The 25004-nt window shown below is 41.6% G+C and overlaps 2 protein-coding genes across 2 annotated transcripts; one reads left to right on the top strand and one right to left on the bottom strand.

Annotated features, from left to right (window-relative positions):
• Positions 1-772: 772 nt before the first annotated feature.
• eif5b (eukaryotic translation initiation factor 5B) lies at positions 773-16519 on the top strand. The gene is made up of 26 exons (XM_088074324.1): positions 773-931; positions 2361-2477; positions 2830-2893; positions 3266-3433; positions 3752-4241; positions 4703-4836; positions 4912-4989; positions 5075-5225; positions 5767-5859; positions 6150-6239; positions 6331-6390; positions 7526-7833; positions 7928-8035; positions 8597-8707; positions 8809-8876; positions 9007-9148; positions 9226-9357; positions 9960-10142; positions 10214-10375; positions 11257-11388; positions 11499-11630; positions 11773-11849; positions 12870-13034; positions 13116-13254; positions 13338-13499; positions 15224-16519. Exons 1-26 carry the CDS (start codon positions 897-899, stop codon positions 15329-15331), a joined length of 3609 nt encoding a protein of 1202 aa, XP_087930450.1. The 5' UTR covers positions 773-896; the 3' UTR covers positions 15332-16519.
• Positions 16520-17511: 992 nt separating this feature from the next.
• Positions 17512-24832, bottom strand: bco1l (beta-carotene oxygenase 1, like). Its single transcript, XM_042513345.2, has 11 exons — positions 24673-24832; positions 23646-23774; positions 23405-23534; positions 22680-22827; positions 22449-22596; positions 20805-21025; positions 20265-20531; positions 20078-20183; positions 19907-20001; positions 18181-18292; positions 17512-18077 (listed from the first exon to the last, which is right to left on the bottom strand). The coding sequence occupies exons 1-11, from the start codon at positions 24734-24736 to the stop codon at positions 17923-17925; spliced, it is 1575 nt and encodes a 524-aa protein (XP_042369279.1). The 5' UTR covers positions 24737-24832; the 3' UTR covers positions 17512-17922.
• Positions 24833-25004: the final 172 nt, after the last annotated feature.

Genomic DNA, 25004 nt, shown 5'->3' with positions numbered 1-25004 from the left:
GTTTTTACTTCAGATTTATTTAAAATGCATTCATATTTTATTTTATGTTATAGAATAATAATTCTAATCATTTTGCAGTTACTGCCTCGTAAATTAATTGAACTGCCGATTGTTGTGTGGGACATCTATTAGATGTGAAATGTGGAAAAATGAAATAAATAAACAAGAAAAATAAAAAGATTAATTAATAATAACTACAGAGAAAAGACACTGACACATGTATACATTTGGTCAGCTGTTTATAATATTTTGGTCAATAAAGTGACATTCAGATTTTTATTCAAATACATTACTCATCAGTCTATTCAATTCCTTTTTGATATTTACAACATTATCTTAGAATTAGTTTCTTCATTTTAAAAAAATTGCTAAGGTCATTTATAATGTTTTTGAGTTCATAAATATTTTTCATATTTGTAAAAGGTGTTTTATATTTAGAAATTACACATAAACAATAGTGACATATACTGACCTCCATATAGTGGGGGGAAATCAATAACAAAATAATAATAAATATTTTAGGTTTTTTTTTAAATTGGTATTTTATTTATTTTTATTTTTCTCCCATCAGAGGTCTGCGCTCAGTCTGTAATGTGTACTCCTTGAATGTCAGCAACAACAACAACAATAATAATAATAGTCATAATAATAATGATAATGATAATGATAATAATATAGACACAATAGAAATATTCAAAAAGATATTTATTTATTTTGACGTCCTGCACGTCATCGGTTTCTGTGGAAACAGCCGCGCGCTCACAGCTCGGTGGTTGCCGGGAAACGCAGCGGAGTGAGCCCTCCTCGTGTGTCCGCCTCGAGGCGATCTGTGAGTGGATGTGAGCCGTCGGTGCGGCGGAGAGAGAACCGGAGAACCGGAGAACCGCAGCGGCAGCATGGGCAAGAAACAGAAGAAGTCCGGGGAGGACAGGTACGGAGAACCCCACCTGGGAGTTACGAGCCACCTGAGCACGTAGACACCGGACCCGCGGGAACTTTGTTGCCGCGCGAGCCCCTCAGAGCCGGGCCCGGTTAGCCGTTAGCCGTTAGCTCAGCGGCTAGCAGCTAACCACGAGTCAGAGTCGGAGTGACGGTGATGTTCAACCGGACAGACTTAATGACACAACACCGGCTGGCACGCGCTCACCTGTGCGCACCTGAGCTCGCACGAGCCCGCTCACAGCGCTCAAGGTGTTAGCTTCAGGAGCGATTAGCCTAGCTTAGCTTAGCGTTAGCTGCCCGAGAGCCGGTTGTTAGCTGCTCTCAGAGCCCAGCTCCCAGCGTCAGACCGGGCTTTCAACCTCGACCGGCCGCCCGCACGGGCACCGTCGCCGGCCTGGCGCTGCCCTCGCACCCGGGGAGGCTAGCTGCTAATGCTAACCAGGAGGGGGGCTGACCGCAGGAGCTACGCTAGCTGTTAGCATCTGTTATCGGCTCAGAGGGAGAGAGGCTAACAGCAGGCTGATGTAACTGCTGATAGGACGCTAGCTCCAGTAGCAGTACTGTAGTTCTCATGGGAGATGTACTACAGTTCTGGCAGAAGATGTACTGTAGTACACTAGCAGTGTTGCAGTTTTAATAGTAAATATACTCTAACACTGCAGTAGGACTGTAGTTTTAGTAGTAAATATATTATAGTCCTAGTAGATGTGCTTAAGTATAGTAGCAGTATTGTAGTTCTAATAGTATATCTACCATTGTACAGTAGCACTGTGGTTCTTGTAATATATATATTGTCATCTTAGTAGACGATGTACTATAGTACAATAGCAGTGTTGTGGTTCTCGTAGTAGAAATACTGTACTTCTAGCAGCAGATGTACTGTAGTACAGCCGCAGTGTTGCAGTTCTAATAGTATATATACTATAATACAGTTGTAGACTTGTATGTTTGGATACACGTTATTTCTAATAGTAGTATTGTAGTTCTGGTAGTAGAAATACTTCAGTTCTCAGAGATTCAAACGTGTGCGAGGGAAAAAAAACTCTCTAAAGTTTTGAATTTATGAGTTAAATGTTGGATATTTTCGAGGAATGAAACTGTAGTTTTCCGAGTGAAAATACTCAGATTTTCTCTACAAGAAGAAAGTCAGATTTTGGTTAAGATGGGAGAGTGAAGCGTGTGAGGAAACGCGCAGATAAAGCCGCTCTTCTCTGAGACTGTGTGGAGCTCAGCTGGCATCAGAGGGGCTGATGGGAAATAAAAGGCCGTGGACAGAGAGAGTGCCGAGTCGGCGGCTTTTTGTTGTGAGAGCTGCGACTCACAGAGCGGCTCTCCGGCTCGGCCTGCAGACCACGCGTCGATCGCTGATTATTGATCCACTGATTGACTGATTGATGATGTCGTCGTTGTGTCCTCAGTGCCAAAGACGACGGCGTGGACATCGACGCCCTGGCTGCAGAGATCGAAGGCGCCGGAGCCTCCAAGGAGCCCAAAGGGAAGAAGAAGAAGAAGGGAGCCAAGAGGGACGACTTCGAGTACGACACCGCTCCTCCTCCTCCTCTCTACTCCTCTCTCCTCCTCTCCCCTCCTCTCTCCTCCTCCTCCTCTCTTCCACCTCTCTCCTCATCCTCCTCATCTCTTCCACCTCTCTCCTCATCCTCCTCATCTCTTCCTCTCTCCTCCTCCTTCTCCTCTGTCCTGCTCCTCTCCTCCTCTCTCCTCCCCTCTCCTCCTCCCCTCTCCTTTGCTCCTCTCCTCCTCTCTCCTCCCCTCTCCTTTGCTCCTCTCCTCCCCTCTCCTCCTCTCCTCCTCTCCTCCTTCTCCTCTGTCCTCCTTCTCTTCCTCTCTCCTCCTCTGTGTAACCTGTGTGTGTTTGTCCTCCTGCAGTGAGGAGGACATCCTGAAGGAGCTGGAGGAGTTGTCTTTGGAGACGCACGGAGGCAAAACAAAGGTAATAATATTAATAAGATCGTTAATGTAAAACTGTAAGAAAACAACAGAGAATCAAAAACACTAAACAAACGTTTACAGTAAAATATGAGAAAAGTAAAAAAAAAACAAAGTAAAAACTGTAAGTTAGTTAGTTATAAAAAATCAAATAAATCAAATGAAACATTTGTTAATAATAATAATGATCATGAAAAAGTAAAATACTTAAAAAATTAGTAAAATACAAATGAAATCTCTGAGTAAGTTCTGATCAGGTCTGCACATTAATACTCACCATGATTGTGATAACAGCTGCTCACAGCGTGAGGAATATCTGCAAAACTACGGCTCAAAATCCACGATGTTAAAACTGCGTCTTTTTGAAACTGTGCAGAAAGCCGACGCCGCTGACGAGGCCGAGGCCATCGAGCCGCCAAAACCAGAGAAGAAGAAGACCAGGAAGGGCAAGAAGGGCGGCGCCAGCCCCGAAGATGAGGAGGGCGACGAGGGCGAAGGTCAGGTGGACGGAGAGAGGAACGGAGAGCAGAAAGACAACAAGAAGGTGAGGATCTCCTGTTAACCCCCGAGGACCCGCCTTTTCTTCTTTCATGAAGTTTATTTATAACCAACATCAGTCCTAATCGTGTTTTAGATGAAAACAAAACTCAAAAACAGATTTATTTTCAATACTTTTTTCTACCACACGCTCTGTGCAGTTCTTCATCATCACAGCCGGGATCATCGATCATGAGCAGCAACAGTGAAGTTTTATACATTATTATCGATCTACAACTGATCAGAATTTGGTGTTCAAAGGTCAAGGTCACAAGATTGTCCCTTCTGAGCCTCCATACTTTAACGTTTCTGTTCCCGTCTTCAGGCGCCTCCTGCTGCTCCTCCCTCTGACTCCGATGACGACAGCGGCTCACGTTCTCGCCGCAACACAAAAGGAGGCAAAAAATCTCCGATGTCTGACGAAGACGAGGACAAAGGCGTGAGAAGGGGAGGAGGAGGGAAGGAGGAGGACAGGTCAGAGGACGAGGACGAGGAGTTCCCCTCCAGGAGGGACAAGAAGAAGAAGAACAAAGGCAAAGCGGCAAAGGCGGACAGCGAGGACGAGGAGGAGGAGGAGGAGGGAGGAGGCTTCAAGATGAAGACGGCGGCGCAGAAGAAGGCGGAGAAGAAGGAGAGGGAGAAGAAGAAGAAGGAGGAGGAAAGGCTGAAGCAGAAGAAGCTGAAGGAGAAGGAGGGCAGCGTGGAGCCCAAGAAAGAGCCAGAGAAGAAGACGGCGGCAGAGGCCACGCCCCCTCAGGTTGCTCCACCTCTTGCGGCGGCGGAGGAGCAGGAAGGGGCGGAGCCAGCAGGTGAAGGTAAGACGGCAACACAGCAGGGAACAAATTATCCTTTTAGAGCAGCTGATGTTCACAGAGCCGCCTGATACTACGTCAACATGATACTTCAGAAACACCTTGAGGGAATTTCTTCAGATTTGGCACAAACGTCCACTTGGACTCAGGAATTAACTGGTTTTAATTTGGTGGTTGAAGGTCAAGATCACTGTGTCCGTATCATTTGTCAATGTCGTTTGTCAAGAACGCCTTGTGGGAATTTCTTCCAATTCTGCACAAACGTCCACACCAAGTCAAAAATGAACTAAATAGACTTTGGTGGTCAAAGGTCACTGTGAACTCGGGTTCGTCTCATTCTCGTTAACACGATATCTCTAAAAAACCTCGCAGGGATTAAAAAATAAATAAAAAATTGGCACAAACGTTCACTTGATGACCAATAAGAATTGTAGTTTTTGAAAATGTCACTTTTTTTTCTTCAGAGGAGGCCGAGGGAGACAAGAAGAAGAAAGACAAGAAGAAGAAGAAGGGGGAGAAGGAGGAGAAGGAGAAGAAGAAGGGACCCAGTAAAGCCACAGTGAAGGCCATGCAGGAGGCTCTGGCCAAGATGAAGGAGGTGAGGCATTCTGGGAAATGTAGTCCTGGAGCTGTGATGAGAGTCATGTCTTTAACAGTCACTGTGTGTCTGTAGGAGGAGGAGCGAGCCAAGAGGGAGGAGGAGGAGCGTCTGAGGAGGCTGGAGGAGCTGGAGAAGCAGAGGCAGGAGCAGGTAAACACACCTCCTCCGTCTTTTTATACGTCCTCCATCTGTCTGCGTCCTCTGTGACCTTTGACCCTCTGTCCTCCTCCTGTAGGAGCGCCTGGAGCTGGAACGCAAGGAGAAGAAGAAGCAGAAGGAGAAGGAGAGGAAGGAGCGTCTGAAGAAGGAGGGCAAGCTGCTGACTAAAGCTCAGAGGGAGGCGCGAGCTCGGGCCGAGGCCACGCTAAGACTGCTGCAGGCTCAAGGTGAGACGCTCTCCACACGTCTCAGGACGTCCTCCTCTTTGTCTGTCCTCCTCTCTGTGTCTATCCCTGAAGGCTCAGGGTGAGACATCATCCTCAGGACATGAGACGTCTTTCTCCCTGTCTGTCCAACTCTCTCTCTGTCCTCTTTTTTTTAAATTATTCTTTCTACCCTCTGTTCTTCCTCCTCTTTTTATGTCTTTCTCCTCCTCTTTTACAGTATTGACAGTATGTTTACTCCTCAGTATTGACAGTATGTTTACTCCTCAGTATTGACAGTATGTTTACTCCTCAGTATTGACAGTATGTTTACTCCTCAGTACTCAGTATTGACAGTATGTTTACTCCTCAGTACTCAGTATTGACAGTATGTTTACTCCTCAGTACTCAGTATTGACAGTATGTTTACTCCTCAGTACTCAGTATTGACAGTATGTTTACTCCTCAGTACTCAGTATTGACAGTATGTTTACTCCTCAGTACTCAATATTGACAGTATGTTTACTCCTCAGTACTCAGTATTGACAGTACTTGTACTTCTCAGGTGTTGAAGTGCCATCCAAAGACTCGATGCCAAAGAAGAAGCCGGTTTACGGGGACAAGAGGAGGAAGAAGCCCAACGCTCAGACTCCTGAGGGTAACCTCCTCACCACTCCTCATTGCTCCTCACTGCTCCTCACTGCTCCTCACTTACCCTCATTGCTCCTCATTGCTCCTCACTGCTCCTCACTTACCCTCATTGCTCCTCATTGCTCCTCACTGCTCCTCACTTAACCTCATTGCTCCTCATTGCTCCTCACTGCTCCTCACTTACCCTCATTGCTCCTCACTGCTCCTCACTGCTCCTCACTGCTCCTGCAGATGGCGGGGTCCGCCACTGCTGCCAGTCAAACAAATAAAACTAAAAACCTTCTCTGTCCTTTGTAGAAACTTCAGAGGTGACTTCGCCGACGTCGGAGACGCCAGAGCCCGTTGCCATGGAGACGGAGGCGGAGACACCGGCAGCTGCAGAGCCAGGTGAGTCTGCAGGAGACAGGAAGTGGAGAATGTACGGTGACGATCAGGGTTTATGGTCATGATGTTGACCTCCTCCTCCTCCTGTGTGCAGAGGTGAAGCCAGAAGCAGCTGTGGACGACTGGGAGGCCATCGCCACCGATGAGGAGAAAGGTGAGGAAAAAAACGATATCAGCCAAAGAAAAACCCCAGAGCGCTCTTTAATTTCTACCGGTGATTAACCCTTTAGTGACTGTTTTGGTTCATTTTAGTCTCTGTCCTTCTTCCTGTTGTGATAATTGTGTGTGTGTTGATGCATGTGTCCTAAATGTAGTCCAGATTGTGTATCTGAGTGTAATCAGTGAATTTGCAGCTCAGCTCCTACAATAAGTCTAAAATACACTGTGGAAACTAAATAGTTACATTCAGACTGTTCTGGTCCAAAAATGCTCCATTGAAACCCATTCAAACTGACATTTTTGATCCCACAGCCATCAGAGCAGAAAAACAGGACTTGTATTATTTCTGGGTGTCATTCTGGGCTTTTGACTCTGAATTTGTCATTTTGACTATTTTCCACCTGATGAGGTCATTTTGACCATATTTGGCATATGGAGGAAATACATGCTATTTCCACTAGGTGACCTGTCACAGTCAGTGTGCCAAATATGCATGTAGTATATTGAAAATAATTCATTTTTTGTGTTTTCTTAAATCTAAAAACATAGTGGCATCATGACAAAAAATTAGGACTGATGCTGGTTTGAAAATTAAGATAATAAGATAATAATTTGAATGTATAATATTTTTTACAGCCTGATTTTGAGAAGTGCATTTTGTGCGCAGAGCGACGTGAGTGTGTGATATTAAGGCGGATTTTGAACTCTTTTGAATTCTTCAGATAATTCTGACTAAAATTTGGCACAAACATCCACTTGGAATCAACAATGAACTGATTAGATTTTGGTGGTCATAGGTCACCGTGACCTTGCATCCATCTTATTCTTGTGAACGTGATATCTGAAGAACCCCTTGAGGGAATTTCCTCAAATTTGGCACGAATGTCCTCTTAGGCAAAGTATCCATCCCTTTTTCCTGTATCCCAAAATCTTTAAATATCTTATTGTATCCGATCAGGGGTCAAAACCTCCAAAATATTCAATCATTCAGATAAAAGAAACCTAAAAATAAAAACAGCTCAGAAACTAAAACCAGAAATTTATCACAATCCTTGTCCTCAAGAGTGATTTGACATTTTTGTACAGCGTTTATTTTCACAGAAAGTGACAGCAGTGTTTAAACTTTTCAGAGCTGAAGAAAGTCCACATCGAGGTGAAGGAGGACGTCACGGCTCCACCTCAGCCTACGGGCAGCGAGGAAGACGAGGAGGACGAGGAGGAGGACGAAGAGGAGGAGGAGGACGAGGAGGAAGATGAGGAGGAGGAGGACGAGGAGGAGAGTGAGGAAGAGAAGGAGAAAGAGGTCGCGACGACGGCGGTGAGTCAGGGGAAGAGGAGGGCGGCGAAGGAGAGCGAGGACGAGAGCAGCGAGAGCGACGAGGATGACGGCAGGACCAAGGAGGAGCGGCGGTACGACCGGGCAAAGAGGAGGATCGAGGTGAGAGGAGCTCGGGAGGAGTTGGAGCTCGTCTCCTCTGTACGCCGTCTCTGACTGACAACGTGTTTCCGTGTGTTTCCGTGTGTTTCCATAGAAACGGAGAGCGGAGAACCTGAAGAACGTGGACCTGGACAGACTGAGAGCTCCGGTGGTCTGTGTGCTCGGACACGTGGACACGGGGAAGACCAAGATCCTCGACAAGGTGACACTCACTGTTTACTTTTTGTTGTTTCCTCTTTACTGTGTAGTTTTTATTGTTCAATATTTTCTGTTTATTGATTCTTTACAGTCTGATTACTATTTATTAACTGTTTACTGACTGTTTACTGTTTATTGTTTACTGATCATTTATAGTTTACTAATTTTTTACTACTTGTTTGTTCACTATTTATTGCCCATTTGTTGTTTACTGTTACCTGACTGTTATTTGTTACTGTTAGCCAAAAAGTTCCTGTAAGCCAAAAATTAGCAGACTGTTATCGTTAGCTGTTAGCAGACTATTATCGTTAGCTGTTAGCAGACTGTTATCGTTAGCTGTTAGCAGACTATTATCGTTAGCTGTTAGCAGACTGTTATCGTTAGCTGTTAGCAGACTGTTATCGTTAGCTGTTAGCAGACTGTTATGGTGTCAGACTGGTTTACTGTTTACTGACTGTGCTTATAACAACTGTTAGCTGATGTAGCGAAGGTGGACTGTGTTTTCTGATGCTGTAGTAACAGTGTGTGTGTGTGTGTGTGTGTGTGTGTGTGTGTGTGTGTGTAGCTGCGACACACTCATGTTCAGGACGGAGAGGCCGGAGGAATCACTCAGCAGATCGGAGCCACAAATGTCCCAAAAGAGACGATCGAGGAGCAGACCAAGATGGTTAAAAACGTACGGCGGTGTTTTATATGGCGTTATAGTAATGCTGTTATTAATGTTTTTATATGAATGGGGTCGTTGTGACTAAAATAACTCGAGTGTCGTTTGTGCAGTTTGAGAGAGAAAACCTGCGGATCCCCGGCATGCTGATCATCGACACACCTGGACACGAGTCCTTCAGGTAACACAGGTCCAAACCTCAGTATCACAGTCTGGAAGACATGTATCCTTGTTATTTCAAAAAAAAAAAAAATCCATATTTTTTTGTATTTTAAAACAATATATTTGGCAATTATCTGATATCCGTTCAGTAACCTGAGGAACAGAGGCAGCTCTCTGTGCGACATCGCCATCCTCGTGGTCGACATCATGCACGGCCTCGAGCCTCAAACGCTTGAGTCCATCAACCTGCTGAAAGAGAAGAAGTGTCCCTTCATTGTCGCCCTCAACAAGGTCAGTCCCCTCTTCATCCTCTGGCGCCCTCATCTTCTTCTTGGTTTTTTTCTGACTTTTTTTTTTTGTGTCATCAGATCGACCGTCTGTACGACTGGAAGAAGAGTCCGGACACTGACGTCGTGACCACGCTGAAGAAGCAGAAGAAGAACACGAAAGACGAGTTTGACGAGAGGGCCAAGGCCGTCATCGTGGAGTTTGCTCAGCAGGTAGGGATCATTGCATCATCATGTAATCAACCAATCAGAGCCTTTCTTTTCTTTAAGGGCGGGTTTCATACTTTTGTACTTGCATGCATCTCACTCTTGTAAACGCAGAATCTCAAGAACACCTTGAGGAAATTTTCTTTAAATTTGGACAAACGTCCAAACGGACTCATCAATGACCTAATTAGACTTTAGTGGTCAAAGGTCAAATTGACATCATTTACGTCTTATTCTCAAGAACGATATGTCTCATGAACACCTTCAGGAAATTTCTTCAAATTTAGCACAAAGGTTCACTTGGACTCAAGAATTCACTGATTATATTATTTTATATTTTGTTGGTCACGGTCAAGATCACTGTGACCTCATCTGTCTCATTTTTGTGGACGCAGTATCTCGCTTTGAGGGAACTTTTTCAAGTTTGGCACAAACATTTACCTGGACTGAAAACATTATCTTAAATTCGTTTCAAATTTCTGTGACAACAAAAAATTTTACAGATGTGTTAAAATATTTAAATACGTTTATAAAAAAATGTAAACAGTAGTGGGCCCAGGACAGAGCCTTGAGGAACACCTTCAATAAGTTCTGTTTTTGTTCTCCAGGGTCTCAACGCCGCCTTGTTCTACGAGAACAAAGACCCCCGGACGTTCGTGTCGTTGGTTCCCACTTCGGCCCACAGCGGCGACGGGATGGGAAACCTCATCTCCTTATTGGTGGAGCTCACACAGACGATGTTAGCCCGCCGCCTGGCGCACTGCGACGAGCTGCGAGCTCAGGTCATGGAGGTAAGAGAGGTTTGATTCAGAGTGAAGTAAACCGTCTGGACGGATAATGCTGATGGAGTCCGTGTGTTCAGGTGAAAGCTCTGCCCGGTATGGGAACCACGATAGACGTCATCCTGATTAACGGCCGCCTGCGGGAGGGAGAGACCATCATCGTACCGGGGGTGGAGGGACCAATCGTAACGCAGATCAGAGGGTTGCTGCTGCCGCCGCCTCTAAAGGAGCTACGAGTCAAGGTAACATCAGCCTTCATTTCAAATAAAAGACCACGAGATCTCCCCTCATGAGCGGGTCAAAACTGTGTGTAAAGTGTGTGTAAGGTGTGTGTAAGGTGTGTGTAAGGTGTGTGTAAGGTGTGTGTAAGGTGTGTGTAGGGCTCCTGCGGTCATAAAAACCCGGGAAAGTCATGGAATTTGCTAATGGTAATTGGAAAACTAAATATAGCCCAGATTTTTTTTGGAAAAGTCTGAATTTGGCTGTCTGTGATAAATGGCCGAGTTTGGTGACAGATACAATTTTTCTTCAGAAATTCGTCAAAAACGTCCATGAATTGTTTTCTTTAAAAATTACCAAAAAACAAAAGTCACCAAAATGTTTTCTTTAAAAATCGCCCAAAATTTGAAAGGAAATACAACAGTATTCCAGTATTAACAGTACAAAAATACAACAAAATGTTTAAAATGTTTTCTTTTAAAATTGACAAAAAGATTAAGTTTTCGCTGAAAATTGGTGGCTAAACTAATACAAAATACCACCATTTAAAGTTTTATAACCCTGTCCTAAGCCAAAATAAATAAGCCACTCCCTCCACTCTCATAAATAATGGACAGTCCCTAAGTCATATTTAATTTTTATGTATTCAATATAATTATATCATTAATCATTATTAACAAAAAAATTAAAATTATTATATTAAATAATATATATATCAAAAAGCTCATATATCATGATACAAAAGAACTGATAATGTCCTAAAAGTTGTCCTTGAATGTCCTTGAAAGTTATTATTAAAACTGAACTGTATGAACCCTGTATGTGTTGTCTGCAGTCATGTATTGGCTCTTTGATTGATTGATTGATTGACTGATTGATTGATTGATTGATTGATGGACTGCAGAGCCAGTACGAGAAGCACAAGGAGGTGTCGACGTCTCAGGGCGTCAAGATTCTGGGGAAAGACCTGGAGAAGACGCTGGCGGGGCTCCCCCTGCTGGTGGCTCGCAAGGACGACGAGATCCCCGTCCTGAGGGTAACACACACACACACACACACACACACACACACACACACACACACACACACAGAGCGCTGAACTGGTCCTGTGAGGCTCCCAGTTGACGGCTTGGTGCTGGTTTTCAGGACGAACTGATCCGGGAGCTCAAACAGACGCTGAGCTGCATCAAGCTGGAGGAGAAAGGCGTTTACGTGCAGGCGTCCACACTGGGCTCCCTGGAGGCGCTGCTGGAGTTCCTGCGCACGTCTAAAGTCCCCGTGAGTACAGGGCGCTTCTTTCAGGACCTTTACTCTGAAAAGCAACAGGAAGTAGAGCCTAAAAGAAAAGCTGTGTGTGTGTGTGTGTGTGTGTGTGTGTGTGTGTGTGTGTGTGTGTGTGTGTGTGTGTGTGTGTCCGCAGTATGCTGGGATCAACATCGGTCCGGTTCACAAGAAGGATGTGATGAAGGCGTCGGCGATGCTGGAGCACGACCCGCAGTACGTCAGCCTCACTTTACTCTGAAAATACCAATCAGATATGAGTCTCTTTATTTTTATTTCATTTTGAATATGTACAGGCTTTTATATATTAAGAATTATTAACAGAAAATGATGTCCATTAATGAACCTGCCAAAGTCTTTTTTTTTCGCTCGTTTCTTTTTTTACTTCGTTTTATTTTAATTTATTAAAGGTTTTTAGACATTTTGATTTAGAAAATTACGATTTAAAAAAGTAATTAAACAGCAAAACCAAAATATTGGACAAATCAGGAATTATTTCAAGTTAGTTTGCAAAAGAAAACAAGCTCTGTTACAAACATCGTGATCTTTGATCATTTTTAATGTTTTGTATCTTTCACCTGTTTTCGCAGTTTTATCTTCTCCTAAAGTTGACTGTTTGATGATTTGATCATTTTTAAATTAAAATACAGTTACTGAGGAGGTCAAAACATTGTGAGAAATAAATATATGAAGAAAAAATGATTTATTTCATGAAAAATGACTCATGTTTTTGGAAAAAAAAGTTGTGTTTTAAGAAACAGTCAAAATATTTACATTATAATGAAAAAAATGTTTCAATAAAATAATTCAAAAAGAAATTGTTATTTTTGGAGATAAAAGTATTGTACTATTTTAAGAAAAAGTTTTTCTGAAAAGAATTTAAGAAAAAATATTTTAAGAAAAATGTAAAAAATGTTACGGATCTAAATATTGTAAGAAAAATATATTGAAAAAATAAAGTTTTACATTTTCAGAGATATAATGTTTTGATAAGAAATGTTGTAATGATTTAAGCCAAATCGAAATATTTTAAGAAAAAATATATATTGTGAAAAATTAAGTTATTTTTTAAGAAAAAGTTTTATATTTTCTGAAAAAATGATGAGAACAGTTAAGTAATGTTTTTTTAGAGGAAATGTAAATGTAGGCAGAGAGGCAGCCGGGAGAGGAAGGAGCTGTGGTGGAACCTCGTCTTGCTGCTGTGGTCGGCGCCGTTGACCGGTGATCTTTTTGCAGGTACGCGGTGATTTTGGCGTTTGACGTGAAGGTGGAGCGGGAGAGTCAGGAGATGGCCGACAGTCTGGGAGTTCGGATCTTCTCGGCCGAAATCATCTACCATCTGTTTGACGCTTTCACGAAGTACCGAGAGGACTACAAGAAGGCCAAACAGGACGAGTTCAAGTAGGAACAAAAACATTTTATTGGAACGTTTTCGTCATTGTTGGTTCTTCTTGTTTGAGTGATGTCAGGTGATGTCCTCAGGCACATCGCCGTCTTCCCGGCAAAGCTGCGAGTCCTTCCTCAGTTCATCTTTAACTCCAGAGATCCCATCGTCATGGGCGTCTCCATCGAGGCCGGCGTCCTGCGACAAGGGACGCCGCTCTGCGTCCCCAGTAAAGGGGTAAGACGACATCCACAAACGCTCTCCGCACACGTGCGATTATTGATTTAATTTTCATTCATATTGTCTCGGGTGTGTTTCAGTTTGTGGACATCGGCGTGGTCACCAGCATCGAGATGAACCACAAGTCCGTGGACATGGCCAAGAAGGGCCAGGAGGTCTGCATCAAGATCGAGCCCATCCCCGGGGAGTCGCCCAAAATGTACGGACGCCACTTTGAGGCCACCGACATCATCGTCAGCAAGGTAAGGATGAGGAAGAGGAGGAGGAGGAAACGGTTCATTTAAAAAGTTTCTTCAGGAGCTTGTAGTTTGTTTTGTCCGTCGTCACGGTTACGAGGAAAGTGCGTTTCCTGGAGGATGATGTCACAGTCAGGAGACAGAATTGAAGGAAAAGAAGAAGTGAAGAACTGAGGAGATGAATTAGGTAAGAAGGGAGGAAGTGAGGGAAAGATGAAGGAAGGAACGTTTTCGTATCTGTTAGAAGTCGAGTTTAGTTTCAGTTTCAGTTTAAATTAAATTAAACCAATTAAATTAATCTAAACATGTTTTTATTGTTTTTTGTAACTAAATTAGAAACTGTAAATTCTCTGATGTCTCAAACAAACAAATGCCTTGAACAAATTTAGTTTGGCACAAACGTTGATTTAGAATCAGTGATGAACTGATTAGATTTGGTTTGTCAGAGGTTCCTGTTAAACTGTCTGTCTCGTTCTTGTGACCTTTATATCCCTAATGCCTTTAGAAATTTATTTTTTTTTTTACAATTTGGCATAAACGTCCACCCATTAGAATTTGGTGGCCAAAGGTCAAGTTCACGGTGACCTTGGGTCCATCTCACTCTTGTTACTGCAATATCTCTAAAACACCTGAAGAAATTTCTTCAAATTTGGCACAAATGTTAGAGTCAATGAGTGGACTCAAGGATGAATTTATTAGAATTTGGTAGTGGTCAAAGCGCACTGTGGCATCAATTTTTTTTCATTCTTGTGAATGTGGTATCTCCAATAATGCTTATAGGGATTTTTTTTCTTAAATTTGGCACAAATGTTCAAGTGGACTCAAAGATGAACTGATAATATTTTGGTGATGGTCAAAGGTCACAATGGCTTCTTTTTTATTTTTTCTTGTGAATGCTCTGTTGCAAGAACACTTGAGAGATTTTTTTAAAATTAGGCACAAACATCCTTCTGGACTAAGCAATGCTCTGATGAGAAGGGGGTGGTCAAAGGTCAAGCCACTTGACTAAACTTGTATCAGTCACATTTTCGTGAACACAATATTTAAAGAATTTCTTCATATTTGGCACAAACATCCAATTCGACTCAACCATGGAATGAAGCGGTCCAAGGTCAAAAGTCAAGGTCAGTATGACTGTGACTGTCTCATTCTTGTTAACGTGATATCTCAAAAACACTTGAAGAGGATTTTTTCAAACTTGGCACAAATGTCCAATTTGACTCAACTGTAAACTGATTTTATTTTTTTTGTTAAAGGTCGCTGTGACCTTGTCTTTTTTTATTTTTAATAATTTTTTCAAAAACCGCTGACGTAAATGTTATCTAATGCCACTAATTGCCACAAACGTCCACTTGGACTTAACCATGAACTGATGTGATAGTCGCAGCTTTAAGATCAGTCCAATCTCAACCACAGCTCGAGGAAACGACTTGAAATTTGGCACAAACGTCCATTTGGACTCAAGGATGACCTGATTAGAATTTGACTGGAATATTTCAATAAATGACAACAGTTTTTCTCTGTTGGAGAAAACAAAGAGCGGAGGAGTTTGTCGTACTGATGAGGTGAGACGTGAATGTTTTCAGTGTCTTTGAGTTTCTTAAAAGCGCTCAATAAATAAAATGTATTATTATTTTTATTTTTATTTTATTATTGTTATTTACTCTTTTTAGTTTCTGTTTGACGTTCAGTTTTTCTTCATGACGTCAGAGCACGTTTGTGTTTTTCAGATCACGCGAGCGTCCATCGACGCTCTGAAGAACTGGTTCAGAGACGAGATGCAGAAAACGGACTGGCAGCTGATCATGGAGCTGAAGAAGACCTTCGAGATCATCTGAGGGACCTCACACACACACACACACACACACACACCTCCCTCAGATGGCGCTGGAAAATATAAAAAAAAAAAAAGACGTGAAAGTGTTTTTCTGTGAGAAACAAACTGTTTTTTCCACTGTTGTAAACAGTGATAGTTTAGACCACATCACACACACACACACACACACACACACACACACACACACACACACACACACACTCTCAGTATTCCAACGTGCCTGTTCTTCAGCATCGACGTTGTTATTATTTCTTCTTCTCTGGTTTGTGGCTGTTGCCTCCTGTCCCAGGCTCCGCCCCCTCCTCTCCAGACTTAACGAGCTTAACGAGGAGCCGGCATTCAGCCACTCCAGGTGCATTATGGGATTGAGCATCACCAGAGTGGAAAGAGGAAAAAAAGTTCATTTTTTTCTGGTTTCACAAAAAAAACACCAAATCATTGAAGCAGCGGCAGCGATGGCGTTGACTTTAAAGACTCGGCGTTGGCGGCTTTGCTGTGCGGTGTGTCGACTGGATGGAAGATTTTAAACTGTTTCTGCTGCTGCTGTAATAAATTCCCATGATTCTGATGAAACCTGCGGAGTTTCCCGTTCAGTTTTCTGTCTGCAGAAGAAGAAACTCTAACCGCCGCCGCCGTCAGTACTAACAACACGCGCTTAACGCCGAAATTTAAAACTTTTATTCTCATTTTTGAGAAGAAGAAGAGCATTTTATCACACATTAGTGCATCTTTTAAAAAGTCCCTTTTTTGTATTCCTTTTTAGGTACTTTAAAAAGTTAAATTACAAAAACAAATCTGCTACTTAAATAAGAAAAATAAAGTTTTAAATTGGACTTTTGCATCTGAATTCACCCTCATTTCCTTTAAGCTCATTTTCATAAAATCAACATTACTGTTTAAATTCAAATGCAAAAGTCCAGTTTGCGATGTAATTTTAATGTTTAGGATTCACTTTATTCAATTTGAAAATAATAATAATTATTAATCATTATTATGTTCACAGGAATTTAGCATTTTCAAACCTCTAAACTCTATTTTCATGTTTGAGAATGGTGGAGCATTTTATCACAGGTTATTGCATCTTTAGAAATACAAAAACATCTTTTTTTGTATTTCTTTCTACGTGCTTTAAAGAGTTAAAATACAATGACAAATCTGCAACTTAAATAAAATAAAGGTTTAAACTGGACTGTTGCATCTGAATTTACCCTGAAAATAGAAAAGAAATTGCCTTTTTAATCTCATTTTTAAGTTTACTTAAAAATGTATTTAAAAAAAGAAAAAGTCAAAATTAACGATCATTTCAAACTCCAAAATGTCTAGTTGGCTATTTTTAAATTTTGCTGTGAATGTAAAAATGAAATACAACTATTTAATCACTATAATTTTGAATTTTCAAACCTCAAAGAAAATTTACCAAACATGCAAACACAAATTGAAAATCTATTTTTTGTCTCTTGTGGAAACTAAATTAAAATGACAATTCTTCCTGCTCATTTTCATAAGAATTTGTAATCCTGCACAAAGTTAATTTTCTAGTTTCTTTCACAAACAGACTAAAATGAATTTTAGTTTTTAGTATTTAAGTAGTTTTTTTTAGTTTTTGCAGTTGGTGGTTTGGTCTGATCACTAACCTAAAGTGTCGATATTTGACCACCTGGGAATGAGTCTCGCTTATCAGCTGTTTTTCTCCAGAGTTACGTATGGCGCCTTTAAGCTGTCGTGAAAAATTAACCCTTTAAAACTTTAACAAATTGGTTTTATTTTGAAAAATGACAGTGAGTAACATGAAAAGGAATGTCCCACACATTTGTGTCGTCTCATTTTGTGGATGCGATATCTCAAGACGACCTTAAGGGAGTTTCCTCTAATTTCGACTCAAGAATGAACTGGTTCGAACTTGGTGGTCAAAGGTCAATGTCACTGTGACTTTGAGTCTGTCTCATTTTGTGGATGCAACATCTCAAGAGCAGCTCGCAGGAGTTTTCTCGAATTTGGCACACACGTGGACTCAGACTAAAAAAATCACTCATTAGTATTTGGTGATCAAAGGTAAAAATCACTGTGACCTTGTGTCCGTCTCATTCCCATGAACTCCATAACTCAAGACAGTCTTGAGGGTAGCTTTTCAAATTTGACACAAACGTCCACTTGGATTCAAAGTCGTACCGTCTAGAATTTGGTGGTCAAAGGTCAATGTCACATTCTAATGAACTCCATATCTCAAGGAAACCATAAAGGGTATTTTTCTAATTTGGCATAAATGTCCACCTGACCTTGTGTAAATCTCATTTTGGGAACATTTCAAGAGAGCTGTAAGGGAGAAACCGATTTGAATTTAGTGTTAAAAAGTCAAGGCCCCATGACTTAACACAACATGTTTTTTGAACGTAACTCAAGAATTTATGCACTAATTATGACAGAATTTCCAGAAGAAACATTTTTGAAACGTCATAGTTTGTTGATAATCCCCAGTGACTTTACAGTTTAGGTACAAATACAGTTTGAGGTTTCGACACATGAACATCTTCAAACATATCAAAGACTTTACATAAAAGAATAAATAATGAATCTGGTTTGTGTGTTCGGCCGTCAGACGGCAGCGGGGATGAAGAGTCCGTGAAGGTCCATGTGCACGGTGGTGGGGATGGAGGCTCGGGCGATTTCCTCCAAGTTTTTGGCATTGAGGACAAGCATGAATGGAGAGATTTTCGGATCTGATGAGACGATGGACGATAAGATCACCCCTGCAGGACAGAAAATACAAACAGTCGGCACAAAGATGGAAATTATCTCGACTTTCTTGAATTTGTGAATCCAAATTGTTGAAGGACAAAGCGAAGCCCTCACCATCGTCTTCCTCCACGGCTCCCGGAGACGCAATAAACACGGGCTCTGAGGGGAAGCAGTTCTCTTGACGCCACTCAATGTGTTTCCTGGTGACGATGTCAAACTTAGCAATCTGTTGGACGGAGAGAGAGAATGTTAAAGTTAATAAGAGTTGAGTTGGTCTGGACAGAAAAAGCTCTTGGATGAAAACAGTTTAGACCTTCATGTTTCCAGAATGAACTTAAATTGAACTGAACATCTGAACCGTGATCCAGGCTGCCATACACGCCAAAGAAATGGTGCACTACAACCTCTCTGTCCTTGGATCGGCAGAAACAAGATGGACACAGTCGGTTGGTCAAATTGACCAGCAGGAAGTCCATTATCTACTCCGGACATGAAGACGAGGGTGCAAGGCATACAGAGGTAGTGGACAAATGCTAAGGAGAATGTGGACTTGGACTGGACACCGTCAGAAAACCTGCCAAAAACATCATCCAACAAGCCCTGAACCCACAAGGAAAAGAGGTTCCCCCCAAGAACAGCTGGAGAAGAGGAGTCCAGGCAGAAATGTCGAGGACTGGGCTCAACTGGGGAGATCCAAAAGAATCTGCAAACAACCGAGTGACATGGAAGATGTCTACAGCCAATGCTTCCTGTAGGACCAAAGGGCTTAAGTCAAGTAAGTTCAGCAACTTGTTGCTACATTGCTAAGGAAGAAGGTAGATGTATTAGTCACTTTTTCACAAAATTAAAAAAAATTAAATTAAAATTTGTCCTTGATCCTGCTACGTCTTTGGAGTTGAAGGATGAGTCGATTCAAATCAGCAGCTACTATGAAAGGTCCATCAGGGTTTTTTGGGCATTTTGCTGCTGACAGTCTCATACAATTCCTGCAGTGCATTTTTTTTAATATGCATCAGAGTCTTGTGTCCCTGGATGTTAGGGGTTAACCATGTCTCTGTGAAGGTGTGTGCAAAACAGGTCTCTCCTTCCTGTTGCTGAATGAGCCAGAATCACATCTCATCCACTTCGTTCTCCTGCGAGCGGACATTAGCCAGAAGACGGTTTGGTAGAGGAACTGCTCTCGGTCCAAGTCCGGTCAGCCTCGCCCTGATGCCGGCTCTCCTCCTTCTCTTTGTCTTTCGGTTTTGTTTCTCCCTTCTGGTCTGACTAGCTGCTTGGCGTATGCCGTTGGTGTAGATCCTCTCACAGTCCAAACCCCACACAACTTTTCCCAATGTTGATAAGTGCTTCTCTATCATAGAAAAGATGTGCTTCAGCGGATTGTACGTTGGAATTGTACGTTTTTTCAAACCAGGTTTGAAAAAACGTACAATTCCAACAGTCTCTCTGACGATTGGGCTGACTTTTTCCGATTTTTGTCACTTTAATGTCATTGTTTTTCATGTAGACAGCAACACAGCTAACAGAAAATGTATGAAGATGATGAATCCCACCTACAAAGCACTGAATGGTTGACTGTCTTTGCAACTGCACAATACTAAACCTGTCTTAATCACTTGGATCTGGAGCAAGACCAGCGCTTGATTTAAAGTTCAGGAATCACCAAAGTAATACAGATTCGTCCTATTGGGAACATTAATGTCTGAACCAAGTTTAGTGAAAATCCATCAAATAGTTGTTGATGTTTCAGTCTGGACAAAAATGTTGGAACAACTGGTCGACAGGTTCTGAAAGACGTTTTGGTGATTGTCGGCGTTGACGGTAGTCTGAGGTGTCTCACCTTGTTGGGATGAGGGGACCACTCCACCCTGGAGCCATAGAAGTATCTGTACTTCTTTGTGTTGAAGCTGTAGTTGATCTGCGGCAGCTCCAGACCTGAGGAGGAATCAGACATGTAATGTAGGAAGGACTTAACATTCAAGGTTAAAATCAAACCGTGCAGATGGTGAACCTTCAAACAGGGTGTCTGGCTGGCAGTAGACATCACCATCCTCCTGCATCACCGCCTGTGCCATCGTGTCCTCCAGAGTCACCAGGTTTGATCCTCTGGGAGAGTCCTAAAAAACACGATACTACAAACTCTAAAGACATGCATGCGACAAAGTTTCTGTGTTTTGGGGTTGTTCGTGTGACCATACCTTGTGGACGCTGAGCGGCAGGACGAACCGCTGGCAAACCGGTGGTGAGAAGTGCTTGTTGGACTCGATGAAGTTGCTGGTCCCCTGTCTCAGGTTCTGGATGTAGAACATGTCGTACAGGTTGCTGTTCTTGTAGCTGATCAGGTCGAACACCACGTGGCCGTCGGCCTCGTACGCGTTGATGTGGTGAAAGACCACCATGGCGTCGCCGTAGAAACGAGTGGACACGGCCTTTCCTGTCTTTCTGTTGATGACGTGGAACAAGGTCTGCAGAGTACAGAGGAAGTTGGAGCTGAACTTTGCATTCAACCCACAATAGTTTAGAAGTACCTCTCCTAAAACCTGATGCTGTAACCCAATCCCATTTCTTTTTTTTTATCCCTAACTTTGGTTTTCGAGTCCCCCGTTGTCCCTTGCGACAGAGTTATTAGAGAAAGTGGTCGAAATCTTCCCGTTTGAATTGAGACAATCCCTCAAGACCCTGACCCCCGGCATGTTTTCCTTAAATGCTGAAATGCTAATTGTAAGTATTGATCTTACAGTGTCATCCTTATCGAACTTGAGGCAGCTCCCCCAGTTGACCCCTCTGAAATAGGCGGTGGCCAGTTTGACAATGTCCAGTTTAAAGGGCTGCTCCACGAACACGATGTAGTTCTCGGTCATGCCGAAGCTGTGGAAGTAGCTCGGGTACAGAGTGGAACGCATTGGGATCGAACACACCTGCTGGACCTTCCTCAGCGCCGGCTTATTGCGCTCTTTATCTGGAACAAACATCATTGTCAGCATTAGTTATGATTTTGTTATCAGACTGTGAGAACAAACTCCACATTTGTTATCTCAGTCTGTGTAAAACTGACATCCAGGTGTTAGCTGCAATTCTCTAGATTCACAATGTGGTGTGACATATATCTGTTTTATCAAACGTCCTAAAATCCTTGAAATGTCCTAAATTCCTAGCAAGATCAATACACTTCAGAAATGTCCTAAAATCCTAGAGAGAATAATACATTTTAGAAATGTCTTAAGAACCTACAAATATCCTTAAAACATGGAAGTGTCCTGAAATCCTACAACAAAATCCTAAAAACATATTTAAATACTTAGAGACAGTCATATATTGTAGAAATTTTCTAAAATCCCCCAAATTTCCGATATCTTTGAAACGTCCTAAAAACCTTTAAATGTCCTAAAAACATGGAAATGTCCTAAAATCCAGAACATGTCCTAAAATCCTACAAATGTCCTCAAAAACTTAAAATGACCAAAAATCTGACAAATGTCGTAAAATCAGAGAAACAATGTCTTAAAATTCATGAAATATCGTAAGATCCTAGAAACATTCTTAAATGTTAGAAATATCCTTAAATCTTAGGATTGTCCTAAAATGCTGCAATTATCCTAAAATCCTTGAAATGTCCTTAAAGCCAAGTAAAGTCCTAAATTTAACTACTTAGCTCCCCCATCCCTGTATTGTTAATATTTCAACCCTGAAAAAATGAAACCAGGAATCCTGTTTACATGTTGGGAAGAGACTGTAAACGCAGAGATCGTCTGTCAAGTGTCTTTATTGGATAATTTGATTTTACTGATATCAAGTCTGTCGTCTGGTCATCAGACCTGATAACTGCAGCATCATAAACCAATTAGCCTTTGTGCTGCAATTAAACATTTCTGTTTTGTCTTTTTAGTCTCCATAAGGTGTCAGAGACATAAAATAGTATCAAAATAGAGCCTGTTGATCAAAAAAAGAGCCAGAGGAGGATCCCCCACACCCCGACAGAGGACACAGCTGAGACACTAATGTCCTAAAGTCCCAGAAATGTCCTAAAATCCTACAAATGTCCTAAAATCCTACAAATGTCCTGAAATCGTAGAAATGTCCTAAATTTTAGAAATTTCCTAAAATACCAGAAATGTCCTAAAATCCTAAAAATGTTCAAAAAGCCTACAAATATCCTAAAATCCAAGAAACGTTCTAAAGTTCTAGAAATGTCCGAAAATTTCAGAAATACCCTAAAATAAATACAAATATGTGAAGTCATAGAAATGTCCTAAGGTCCTAGATTAGCCTCAATGCTGTCATCAGATAAAGATTTCAGGAGCTCGGAAATCTTTATTGTTCGAGTTCTCTCAGTTTTGACTAGCAAAGACATGTTTCGGAGGTCCCTGAAGTCCAATCCATACCTGAAGAATCAGCAGGGACTTTAAAGATGACGTATTTCGGCAGGCCCAAGCCCATGATGGCGGTGCCCATGTTGTAGGTGTTGCCCTCGCTGTCATAGTGAGGGTGAGCTGTCGCCAAGTTCAGGGCGATGTGGTTCCTGTAGTTGATCTGAAATTTGGCGGAGAGGTTGTTTTAAGAGAACATTTGAGGAAGTATTTGTACTTTGAGGAGGCGGGCGGAGACGGATGTACCCTGCCGACTGTTTCCAGGGTGGCGGGATCGATCTGGTTCATGTAGTTGACCTCGGAGGAGGCGTAGTAGTCCTGACCGTAACGAATGATGTTGATCAGGTTGTTGTCAGTGAAGTCGGGGATGATGTTGCTGAGGTGTGTAAATGCCCTGGTGAGAGTTTCAGACGCGTTAACGGGGGTTTTGGTTTTCACAAGATGGACTTAAACAGATTTCTACAAAATTTAGATGGACTCAAACACATATCAACTAATTTTTGAAGAACTACAACTAATTTCAACAAATTTGGATGGACGAGTACAGATTTCTGTACATTCTGTGAATGGACTAAAACAAAATTTTACAGATTTTGGATGAACTAAAACACATTTCTTTTTGACTATTTTGACTAATACTAATTTGTACAAATTTTGGTTGGACTAAACCAAATTGTTATATATCCTGGATGGACTTAAACAGATTCCTATGAGTCCTGGATGGACTACAACAAACTACGTCAAATTTTGGGTTGAATCAGACATATTTCTGAAATGTTGAAAGGACTAAACCTTCTACAAAGTTTTGAAAGGAGTAAAACAAATTTTTACAAATTTTGGTTGGACTACACCAATTTTTTAACTAATTGGACAGGCTAGAATTAATTTCAAATTTTGGATCGACAAAAAGAAATTTCTGTACATCCTGGATGGACTTAAGCAGATTTCTATGTCTCGTGGTTGGTCTGTACCTGGAAAATATGTTTTTGCAGGGATCTGGGTAGATCATGGTCCCAAACTCGGAGACGACAATCCTGTCGGCCTTGATGTTCCTTTTGTAGGTTTCACTCTTGAGAAACTTGCTCCTGTAGGCCACCTCGCCTAAAAAAACAACAGCAGGTAAAGTCCTGCAGCTCTGACTTTAACTTTAACTCTAACTTCCGTTTTTCTTTCGTGAGTCTAAGTTGCGCTTAAATCTTAATTTTGTCTCACCGTTGCTGAAGGTGAAGCTGTGGATGAGCGACATGCCGTCAAACCAGTGGTTGTACTCGCACTTTCCCACGGAGAAAAGTCCGGGCCCGTTCCTCAGCAGAGTCCCCTGCAGCCATGACGGGAGGGACCCTAAAGGTCAAAGGTCACACAGGTAATTAACCTTTATGCTGTCTGTTGACGTTGGTGTTTTTATGTAGACGGCGTCTTTGGGATACTCAGACGTGAGGTTTGAAACAAAATGTGAACAAGGAGATAAAATCAAGTAAAGACATTTTACAGATGCATTTAATACCTGAATTTCATATATTCATCATAAAGATGTTAAAACAACAACACAGTGTCGAAAAAAAACAAAGTTGTTCCACAAACAGTTCAAAATTTTGTCAAAGCAAAAGAAATAAAGAAAAATTCAGTGACCTGCAAAACATAAATACATATGAAAGATGCAGTAAATGCCTGTATTTCACACATTTCAACAATAAAACCACAAAAAAACAAAATCAATAACATTTGTTAAATTGTTGATTACTTTATGCAAATATATATTACAAAACATATGATTTATTTTAATTTTGCATGCATTTTTGCACTATTTTGATTTTATTTGCATGCAAAATAACGATTTAAGAGACATTACCACAATGTTTCATGTCATGAACTCAAGAAAAGTGTATTAAGAATTTAAATTCCTGTTTTTTAAATATCAAAAATAAAGCTTCAGCAAAAATATTTTTAAATTGTGTTTAATTTTTCTTTGTCAAAGCAAACGAAATAAAAAACTCTTAAAATGCAAAATGATAAATGACATTTTCATAGACAATAAAAAAAGAGATTCCTGTGTATCAAAAATTGTATTTAATTTTTCTAAATAACAAAACGAAGCTTCTGCAGAGATAGTTTCACGTTTTCGTTCACTTTTCTTCTGTTAAACCAAAATAAGAAAAAGCTCTGTGACCTGCAGCGTTTTGTAATTAATACATTAACAGTTTATGAAATCTTAACCCTTTAAAAACACTTTCAGACTCACCTTTCACCTGAGCTTTCACCGGCTCCGGAGTTTCCAGTCCGTTCTTCGTAAATATCGACTGCATGTTTCCCGTGTTTATTTCCCAGAGTGCACCACTTCAGCGACTGAGCGCGCTGAGCGACGGCAGCCAAACTTATGTAGCCGGCGTCGGTCTACGTGACGGTCTCCAGGTTATAGAAAAAAAGTGACATAAACTTGGTGGTTTACATAAGCGGCCTGTGGTGGACTTCACTCGGCTTTTCCCAATAAAAGACGAGCGGACGTCTTATCGCTCAGCGTCTAAAACTGTGACATCATCAGGGCCACAGTGACCGATGGCAGATAACGCTTAA

The sequence above is a fragment of the Plectropomus leopardus genome, chromosome 24 (genome assembly GCF_026936395.1).
Source record: "Plectropomus leopardus strain MGB_pleo_1.0 chromosome 24, ASM2693639v1, whole genome shotgun sequence".
In the NCBI taxonomy this organism is placed as follows: Eukaryota; Metazoa; Chordata; class Actinopteri; order Perciformes; family Serranidae; genus Plectropomus; species Plectropomus leopardus.
Note: the sequence above shows the minus strand (reverse complement) of the source record. Positions and strands in the feature narration are given on the sequence as shown.

Excerpts from the sequence above, each read along its gene's own strand:
- eif5b (XM_088074324.1), top strand. The coding sequence starts at position 897 with ATGGGCAAGAAACAGAAGAAGTCCGGGGAGGACAG. Across the intron at positions 932-2,360 it reads AAGAAGTCCGGGGAGGACAG|TGCCAAAGACGACGGCGTGG; the intron begins GTACGGAGAACC and ends TTGTGTCCTCAG. Across the intron at positions 2,894-3,265 it reads CGCACGGAGGCAAAACAAAG|AAAGCCGACGCCGCTGACGA; the intron begins GTAATAATATTA and ends GAAACTGTGCAG.
- bco1l (XM_042513345.2), bottom strand. The coding sequence starts at position 24,736 with ATGCAGTCGATATTTACGAAGAACGGACTGGAAACTCCGGAGCCGGTG. Across the intron at positions 23,535-23,645 it reads CAGCTTCACCTTCAGCAACG|GCGAGGTGGCCTACAGGAGC; the intron begins GTGAGACAAAAT and ends TTGTTTTTTTAG. Across the intron at positions 22,597-22,679 it reads CCCTGGAAACAGTCGGCAGG|ATCAACTACAGGAACCACAT; the intron begins GTACATCCGTCT and ends GCCAAATTTCAG.